General features: G+C 45.5%; 1 protein-coding gene across 1 annotated transcript; it reads left to right on the forward strand.

Annotated features, from left to right (window-relative positions):
* Positions 1-7,245: 7,245 nt before the first annotated feature.
* LOC311124534 (serine/threonine-protein phosphatase 6 regulatory ankyrin repeat subunit A-like) lies at positions 7,246-10,503 on the forward strand (the record flags this gene model as incomplete). The annotated part of the gene is made up of 5 exons (XM_084198658.1): positions 7,246-7,280; positions 9,320-9,463; positions 9,686-9,803; positions 10,027-10,246; positions 10,423-10,503. The coding sequence occupies 5 exons, from the start codon at positions 7,246-7,248 to the stop codon at positions 10,458-10,460; spliced, it is 555 nt and encodes a 184-aa protein (XP_084054784.1). The 3' UTR covers positions 10,461-10,503.

Genomic DNA, 10,503 nt, shown 5'->3' on the forward strand with positions numbered 1-10,503 from the left:
GACAGCTAGATGCCATTGCCTTTGCCTCCCTGTTAGCCCGCAGAAGGATTTTATTGGATTGGAAATCTATCAATCCTCCCTTAGCCTCTCTTTGGCTCAAAGATCTGAAGCTGTTCCTAAAATGAGAAAAAATGAAGTTACCATTCGAGGGTCAACCAACTCATTTTATTCCTCCTGGGACCCGATGATATCCTATTTTGAACAGCTCCAAACACTTCCTCCAGATTAGTACTCTTGGCCCCACCTTGAGATTACTGCTATATAGGCCTATAAAATCACTTAATCACCTGAAATTGTTAGGCTATTACATTTTTGCTTGAAGTAACGTTGTTGTATACTTTTGTTTTGTTTTCTGACATGTAACTCAATTACTTTCCCTTTCTTTTTAAATGTGTTTGGAGGCATTCTGGGGGGAGGGGGAGGTCAAAGGGGGACTAAAAGGGGAGAAATGTACCATGTCTTTACATGTTATCTTTCATTCATTGTGAATACAAAATATATAATTTTAAAGGGAAGGCTTTGAAGCCAGATTTAGCGGATTTTGCTGTTTAGTTTTCCTCAACCTGTGTTTTGTTTCTCTCTCCTCTCCCTGTTAGATGGTGAGGCTGCTTCTCTCCAGAGGAGCCAACATTAATGCCTTTGACAAGAAGGATCGCCGAGCAATCCACTGGGCTGCTTACATGGGTGATGAGTTTACCACATCATTTACATTCTGACTAATGTCCTTTATACCAATGAATGAATGAATGAATGGACTGTGTGTTAGTCTCACAGCTCAGCTGTATGAGCCACGTCTAGTGTGTTATTATGTCAGAATCATGTACTAAGTAGGTTGATTAGATGTTTTCAGTTGTACTAACATGATGTAGGTGTTGCTTATGGTGCTGTGTACCACTGTAAACTAATCTATCTCTCCCTCTCTCTGCCTATCTCTCTGTGTTTGTGTCTCTGTTTCTCTCTTAACCCCCTTACTATCTCTCTCTCTCTCTCTCTCTCTCTCTCTCTCTCTCTCTCTCTCTCTCTTTATCCCTCCCCCTCTCTCTCTACCATAGGGCACATTGAGGTGGTGAAACTGCTGGCCTCTCATGGATCAGAGGTGTCCTGTAAAGACAAGAAGGCCTACACCCCTCTCCACTCTGCAGCCTCCAGTGGAATGATCAGTGTGGTCAAGTACCTCCTGGACCTTGGTGTGGATGTGAGTCAACACTCATTTAAATGTGTAGGGGGTTTTCATAATAGTAATGAAGAGAGAGAGGTTAGAGCCAGTGATTTGGACCAGGGGGTTTTCATAACCAAGTAATGAAGAGAGAGAGGTTGGACCAGGGGGTTTTCATAACCAAGTAATGAAGAGAGAGAGGTTGGACCAGGGGGTTTTCCTAACCAAGTAATGAAGAGAGAGAGGTTGGACCAGGGGGTTTTCATAACCAAGTAATGAAGAGAGAGAGGTTGGACCAGGGGGTTTTCAGAACCAAGTAATGAAGAGAGAGAGGTTGGACCAGGGGGTTTTCATAACCAAGTAATGAAGAGAGAGAGGTTGGACCAGGGGGTTTTCAGAACCAAGTAATGAAGAGAGAGAGGTTGGACCAGGGGGTTTTCAGAACCAAGTAATGAAGAGAGAGAGGTTGGACCAGGGGGTTTTCATAACCAAGTAATGAAGAGAGAGAGGTTGGACCAGGGGGTTTTCAGAACCAAGTAATGAAGAGAGAGAGGTTGGACCAGGGGGTTTTCAGAACCAAGTGACCTGATCAGGAATGTATTGTTTTGTTCTCTCTCCCCCCCCCCCCCCCTCTCTCTCTCTCCACTCTTTTCCCTCCCTTGCTCCCTCCAGATAAATTAGCCCAATGGGTACGGTAACACCCCCCTCCACGTGGCATGCTACAACGGGCAGGATGTGGTGGTGAATGAGCTGATCGAGTGCGGCGCCAACGTGAACCAGGTGTACGAGAAGGGTTTCGCCCCACTCCACTCCACGGCCGCCTCGCGCCATGGGGCGCTCTGCCTGGAGCTGCTGGTGGGCAACGGGGCCCTCGTCAACATCAAGGTGAGGAGACCGGATGACCAACACTGTGTCTGAACTAAATAACACCCTATTCCCTATGTAGTGCACTACTTTTGACCAGGGGCCCATAGAGCAAGGAGCCGTGATGACACTGCCTGTGTCCCAAATGGCACCCTGTTCCCTTTATAAGTACACTACTTTGGTTCAAAAAGTAGTGTACTTATAAATAGGGTGCCATTTGGGACGCACACACTGACGCAGCACATGGCTTAGTATTTGGCCCTGGTCTACATTCAAATACCAATGGAATAGGCCTAACAATGCAAACTAAATGCAATCAAGCGCTCCTCCAATACGTGTTTGATTTTGCCTGTGGTCAGCAGCACAGACTGCCGTGTGAACCATCTTTGTCTTTCTATCTGCAGAGTAAAGATGGAAAGACCCCCCTCCACATGACGGCCATCCACGGACGCTTCTCCAGATCTCAAGCCATCATCCAGAATGGTGAGTCGCTGTGAATGCTCTCAACTGAATATATATGAACCAGTAGGCTCTTCAGCATTGTCTTTTGTCTTCAAACCATGATTCACTGGCACAGAGCAATGTTACTTGCAATGTGGTTGAACATGAAGCTTCATGAGGCCTCTAGGGTCAAGTGGTTGACGTGTGTGTGTGTCTGTGTGTGTGTATGTGTGTGTGTGTGTGTGTGTGTCTGTGTGTGTGTGTGTGTCTGTGTGTGTCTGTGTGTGTCTGTGTGTGTGTCTGTGTGTGTGTGTCTGTGTGTGTCTGTGTGTGTGTCTGTGTGTGTGTCTGTGTGTGTCTGTGTGTGTGTCTGTGTGTGTGTCTGTGTCTGTGTGTGTGTGTGTGTGTGTGTGTCTGTGTGTGTGTCTGTGTGTGTCTGTGTGTGTGTCTGTGTGTGTGTCTGTGTGTGTGTCTGTGTGTGTGTGTCTGTGTGTGTCTGTGTGTGTGTGTTCTGTAGGTGCTGAGATCGACTGTGAAGAAAAGAATGGAAACACACCTCTGCACATCTCTGCTCGCTACGGCCATGAGTTACTCATCAATACACTCATCACGAACGCAGCTGACACAGCCAAGTGAGAACACACACCGTTTCCAGCAAAAATGCAACATGCATCTGCAATTCTGTCATTGACCGAATTCCCGCTTGGAGACTATGCTCAACACATTGTGGTGTGTGGGGGGTTGATAGACAGGGCATTGCAGCATGCTGATGTGTTGATCTGCTGTGGGGTTTAATGAGGACTGTGATGTGGTGCTGTTTCCAATCTTAGCTGAATCAACTGTAAGTCGCTCTGGATAAGAGTGTCTGCTTAAAGTCTCAAATGTAAAAATGTGTTGCAGGCGAGGCGTCCATGGGATGTTCCCCCTCCACCTGTCTGCTCTCAGTGGGTTCTCTGACTGCTGTCGGAAGCTCCTCTCATCAGGCTTTGATATAGACACCCCTGACGACTTTGGAAGGACCTGTTTACATGCTGCAGCAGCTGTTGGGTGAGTGGACTGGTCCAGGCTTTACACCAAGGAATATTTAGTTCATGAACTGGAAAGCCACCAGAAAGAACAAACACATATTCACACTCTTACATTTCACATTGTTTAGCAGTATTAAAAAATCGTATAGATCATTAGTGCGGTATCATTTCTGTATAATGTGGTTCCATGCCATGGTGGTATTGACGTGCGCTCTGGTCTAAATTGTCTTTATATCTTCTTGAAAGAGAAGAGAAACCTGCAAACTGCTCTTGCTAGTATCACTTTTTATTATTGCTTTTATTAGCATTATAAAAACAGTGATACTAGCAAGAGCAGTGTACGAGTTTCTCTTTTCTCTAAGGTTCTCATTGTTACCATCCACCTGATAGCTCAGATGTGAAAGGGCCTTTCTGAACTTGATATCTTGTTACCATCCACCTGATAGCTCAGATGTGAAAGGGCCTTTCTGAACTTGATATCTTGTTACCATCCACCTGATAGCTCAGATGTACGAGGGCCTTTCTGAACTTGATATCTTGTTACCATCCACCTGATAGCTCAGATGTGAAAGGGCCTTTCTGAACTTGATATCTTGTTACCATCCACCTGATAGCTCAGATGTACGAGGGCCTTTCTGAACTTGATATCTTGTTACCATCCACCTGATAGCTCAGATGTACGAGGGCCTTTCTGAACTTGATATCTTGTTACCAGGAACCTGGACTGTCTGAATCTGCTGCTCAAAACAGGAGCAGACTTCAACAGAAAGGACAGCTTCGGAAGGTCTGTCTGTGGCATCAAATAACTTTCATATGTGATCTTTATGATAATGGGGAATATAGTATAGGGGCATATAGGAATTATTATGGGAAATATTGGGCGGCAGTTAGCCTAGCGGTTAAGAGCGTTGGGTCAGTAACCGAAAGGTTGCTGGTTCAAATCCCCTAGCTGACTAGGTGAAAAATGTGTCTATGTGCACTGCAGCAAGGCACTTAACCCTAATTGCTCCTGTAAGTCGCACTGGATAAGAGTGTCTGCTAAATGACGTAAAATGTAAATGTTTTACAGCTCCAATAAGCTGTTTCTGTTGTTGATGTTGAATGGTTTCTGTGCGTTCTTCTAGGAGTCCTCTGCATTATGCGGCAGCCAATTGTAACTACCAGTGTCTGTTTGCCTTGGTGGGGTCTGGGGCCAGTGTGAACGATCTGTATAAAAGGGGTTGCACCCCGCTCCACTACGCTGCTGCCTCCGACACAGACGGAAAGTACGTCTCACACCTCTCTTACTGTTGTGTGTGTTGTGGTGCCATGACCTTTCACATTTCACTGTAGTCTGGAGAGTATGTTGTGGTGCCATGACCTTTCACATTTCACTGTAGTCTGGAGAGTATGTTGTGGTGCCATGACCTTTCACATTTCACTGTAGTCTGGAGAGTATGTTGTGGTGCCATGACCTTTCACATTTCACTGTAGTCTGGAGAGTATGTTGTGGTGCCATGACCTTTCACATTTCACTGTAGTCTGGAGAGTATGTTGTGGTGCCATGACCTTTCACATTTCACTGTAGTCTGGAGAGTATGTTGTGGTGCCATGACCTTTCACATTTCACTGTAGTCTGGAGAGTATGTTGTGGTGCCATGACCTTTCACATTTCACTGTAGTCTGGAGAGTATGTTGTGGTGCCATGACCTTTCACATTTCACTGTAGTCTGGAGAGTATGTTGTGGTGCCATGACCTTTCACATTTCACTGTAGTCTGGAGAGTATGTTGTGGTGCCATGACCTTTCACATTTCATTGTAGTCTGGAGAGTATGTTGTGGTGCCATGACCTTTCACATTTCACTGTAGTCTGGAGAGTATGTTGTGGTGCCATGACCTTTCACATTTCACTGTAGTCTGGAGAGTATGTTGTGGTGCCATGACCTTTCACATTTCACTGTAGTCTGGAGAGTATGTTGTGGTGCCATGACCTTAAACATTTCACTGTAGTCTGGAGAGTATGTTGTGGTGCCATGACCTTTCACATTTCACTGTAGTCTGGAGAGTATGTTGTGGTGCCATGACCTTTCACATTTCACTGTAGTCTGGAGAGTATGTTGTGGTGCCATGACCTTTCACATTTCACTGTAGTCTGGAGAGTATGTTGTGGTGCCATGACCTTTCACATTTCACTGTAGTCTGGAGAGTATTTTGTGGTGCCATGACCTTTCACATTTCACTGTAGTCTGGAGAGTATGTTGTGGTGCCATGACCTTTCACATTTCACTGTAGTCTGGAGAGTATGTTGTGGTGCCATGACCTTTCACATTTCACTGTAGTCTGGAGAGTATGTTGTGGTGCCATGACCTTTCACTGTAGTCTGGAGAGTATGTTGTGGTGCCATGATCTTTCACATTTCACTGTAGTCTGGAGAGTATGTTGTGGTGCCATGACCTTTCACATTTCACTGTAGTCTGGAGAGTATGTTGTGGTGCCATGACCTTTCACATTTCACTGTAGTCTGGAGAGTATTTTGTGGTGCCATGACCTTTCACATTTCACTGTAGTCTGGAGAGTATTTTGTGGTGCCATGACCTTTCACATTTCACTGTAGTCTGGAGAGTATGTTGTGGTGCCATGACCTTTCACATTTCACTGTAGTCTGGAGAGTATGTTGTGGTGCCATGACCTTTCACATTTCACTGTAGTCTGGAGAGTATGTTGTGGTGCCATGACCTTTCACTGTAGTCTGGAGAGTATGTTGTGGTGCCATGACCTTTCACATTTCACTGTAGTCTGGAGAGTATGTTGTGGTGCCATGACCTTTCACATTTCACTGTAGTCTGGAGAGTATGTTGTGGTGCCATGACCTTTCACATTTCACTGTAGTCTAGAGTATGTTGTTGGCCGTGTTTGAATACATACTAGTGTTAAATCTGCAGTGTGAAAGCTTGGCCACGTCTCCTTTGGGAAAGTGTCTCTGCTTGCTTATCTGTCTGTCTTGATGTTGGTATAATGATTAGTGAACTCTTGACCTCTGACCTCTAGGTGTCTGGAATATTTGCTGCGAAACGACGCTAACCCAGGGATCAGGGACAATCAGGGCTACAACGCAGTCCATTACGCGTCTGCGTACGGACACCGCCTCTGTCTGGAGCTGGTGAGTCAGAACCACAGGGGACTAGACGCCCTGCATTCACAGACCATTTTGTCTGCGTCCCAAATGGATGTAGGGCCCATAGGGCTCTGGTCAAAAGTAATGCACTATATAGGGAATAGGGTGCCATTTGGGACAGACGTTGATATTCAGTAGGTTTTAAGGTGTGGTTGCATGTTTGTCGTGGCCGCATCGTCACTCTTGATGTTCTTTTTCCAGATTGCAAGTGAAACACCTTTAGATGTGGTAAGTACCAGTTGGTTACTTTTCCTCACACTAGCTTGTTTAAGATACGAATGCAACACCCCAGTATGTCTGCAGGGGCTGGACACTGAGATTTACAACATGAAACATGCTACTAGACTAACCTTCAAAGTAAATATGTTACAAGTCTAAACTGGCCCGTCCTTGTCTTTTCCCAGCTAATGGAAACCTCAGGGACAGACATCCTGAACGACTCTGATGTCAGAGCTCCCATCAGCCCCCTACACTTAGCTGTGAGTAAAGCCTACCTGCTCCTGTAGGGGTCTCGCCACATGACAAATGGCACCCTATTCCCTATTTAGTGCCCTACTTTTGACCAGAACCTTATGGGCCCAGATCAAAAGTACTGCACTACATGGGAAATAGGGTGCTGTCTGGGATACAGGCATGGTGTTGTTTTTCCACGAAAAGTTGATTGTCCAGACACTCACACACCATGTTCCTATCTGTTCCTGATTAGTGTAAAATACATGCATATTTTGACACGGTGATGATGAGGATGATTTCCTTATTTTGCCATTTGAGTTAATCAACCTCCAACAGAGGAGTAGTAGTGTGTTTGTTTCTAAATCTCACGCTTGGCAGGGACCTTCGATGTTGATGCTGGGCGGGAGAAAAAATGGGCACCCGATTTGAGAGACACTGGTCTACTTTAGAGGTCTAGGACTGTTTCTGTTCAGGCATACCACTGGTCTACTATAGGACATTGATTATATTAAGAGTGTATATCTGTTCAGGCATACCACTGGTCTACTATAGGACATTGATTATATTAAGAGTGTATATCTGTTCAGGCACACCACTGGTCTACTATAGGACATTGATTATATTAGGAGTGTATATCTGTTCAGGCATACCACTGGTCTACTATAGGACATTGATTATATTAGGAGTGTATATCTGTTCTGGCATACCACTGGTCTACTATAGGACATTGATTATATTAGGAGTGTATATCTGTTCAGGCATACCACTGGTCTACTATAGGACATTGATTATATTAGGAGTGTATATCTGTTCTGGCATACCACTGGTCTACTATAGGACATTGATTATATTAGGAGTGTATTTCTGTTCAGGCGTACCACTGGTCTACTATAGGACATTGATTATATTAGGAGTGTATATCTGTTCTGGCATACCACTGGTCTACTATAGGACATTGATTATATTAGGAGTGTATATCTGTTCTGGCATACCACTAGTCTACTATAGGACATTGATTATATTAGGAGTGTATATCTGTTCAGGCATACCACTGGACTTTGCTTCAGACTGTGTGTTTGTTTCCATTCAGGCGTACCACGGCCACCACCATGCTATGGAGGTCCTGGTTCAGTCTCTGTTGGATCTAGACGTGAGGAACTGCCAGGGGCGCACCCCTCTGGACCTGGCTGCCTTTAAAGGCCATGTGGAGTGTGTTGACGTCCTCATCAACCAGGGAGCCTCCATCCTGGTTAAAGACTTCACCCTGAAGAGGACCCCCATCCACGCTGCAGGTACGCATAGGATATCACGTAAGACCTAGAGATTCTGTAATTCAAAAGTTTTCCTTACCAAGATGGACATTTGTTTGGTCATGTTGCTAGGATGCCAATGTCCACTCTAGGGATATTATATAGCATAGTGTGAAAATGCCCACTACACACTGATCTAAGGTCATTTTTTGTCATTATTGCTGAGGATCTGGGGAGGGTAAGCTGATCCTAGATCAGTGCACAGGGGGACTTCTATCCAGAGCCAGGTACACAGCTAGCAGGTGACAGGCTTCGAGGGCCTCAGCCCCAAAATGTTTTATTATCTGCTGTGTTAACATCATGAGGATGTCATCTACCAATACCACTGTTCTAGAAATCTGTCTGTTCATGTGAAGGTAATAGTCGTCCAGCAATCAGCTCATATCCTCTCTGTTTAGCCTCCTCTAGCTACCAACGGTCAATCATCTCACATTCTTATATCCTCTCTGTTTATCCTCCTCTAGCTACCAACGGTCAATCATCTCACATTCTTATATCCTCTCTGTTTATCCTCCTCTAGCTACCAACGGTCAATCATCTCACATTCTTATATCCTCTCTGTTTATCCTCCTCTAGCTACCAACGGTCAATCATCTCACATTCTTATATCCTCTCTGTTTATCCTCCTCTAGCTACCAACGGTCAATCATCTCACATTCTTATATCCTCTCTGTTTATCCTCCTCTAGCTACCAACGGTCAATCATCTCACATTCTTATATCCTCTCTGTTTAGCCTCCTCTAGCTACCAACGGTCAATCATCTCACATTCTTATATCCTCTCTGTTTAGCCTCCTCTAGCTACCAACGGTCAATCATCTCACATTCTTATATCCTCTCTGTTTATCCTCCTCTAGCTACCAACGGTCAATCATCTCACATTCTTATATCCTCTCTGTTTATCCTCCTCTAGCTACCAACGGTCAATCATCTCACATTCTTATATCCTCTCTGTTTATCCTCCTCTAGCTACCAACGGTGATTCGGAGTGTTTGCGTTTGCTGATTGGAAATGCTGACCTCCAGAGTGCAGTGGACGTTCAAGACGGGAATGGACAGTAAGTCAATTGGGTTTTGGATACAATTCCTGAAATAAAGAGATTTTGACACTAGGTCTACGTCCCAAATGGCACCCTATGCCCTACTTGGTGCACTACTTTAAACCAGAACCCTATGGGCTCAGGTCAAAAGTAGTGTACCATATAGGGAATAGGTTGCCATTTGGGACTCAGCCTGGTTATTACCAGTTTGTAATATGACCTTGTTGTCTTGTGTATCAGAACCCCTCTGATGCTGTCGGTGCTGAGCGGACACACAGACTGTTTGTACTCACTGCTCAACAAGGGAGCCAGCGTAGAAGCCAAAGACAAGTGGGGCAGAACAGCGCTACACAGAGGGGTGAGGAGGAGAGCTGGCTGTATACGCTCACACACAGAAAGAGACGGGGAGGCTCAAATATACATATTATCTTCAGAAAAGTAGTTGTCCATGGGTAGTGGTGTATTCATCCCTGTAGGGGGACCTGTCTCCAGACATCATTTGTAATAATTGATGATTCATTATTATATCATTGATTATTAGTTATTCAAATCCATTCTTGTCTCCCCGCCCTTCCTCCCAGGCGGTGACGGGTCATGAGGAGTGTGTGGAGGCCCTGCTGCAGCACAGCGCCAGCTTCCTGGTTCGGGACTGTAAGGGGCGGACCCCTGTCCACCTGGCGGCGGCATCCGGACACATCGGGGTGCTGGGGGGGCTCCTACACGCCGCCCAGTCAGTGGAGACCCTCCCCGTCATCACAGACAACCAGGGCTACACGCCACTACACTGGGCCTGCTACAACGGTACGTACTGGACTAACGGAACACTAGATATTTTCAGATTTTCTCTCTTCAGCACCGTAAACATGTCCCTGAATTAGGCAGGCCATACAACGGTACGTACTGACTAACTGGACTGTAGCTCTGTTCTCTCCTCCATGAAGTGTACACTCATTCACTCCCTCTTGTGGCTTGAAAAGCATTCGATTGGTGTGGACGGAGCCATGTGGGGGAATGAACAAGGCTACAACAGAATTAGGGGTTATGACTCTCAGTGGAGG

The sequence above is a fragment of the Coregonus lavaretus genome, assembly GCF_964263955.1.
Source record: "Coregonus lavaretus genome assembly, contig: HAP1_SCAFFOLD_113, whole genome shotgun sequence".
NCBI lineage: Eukaryota > Metazoa > Chordata > Actinopteri > Salmoniformes > Salmonidae > Coregonus > Coregonus lavaretus.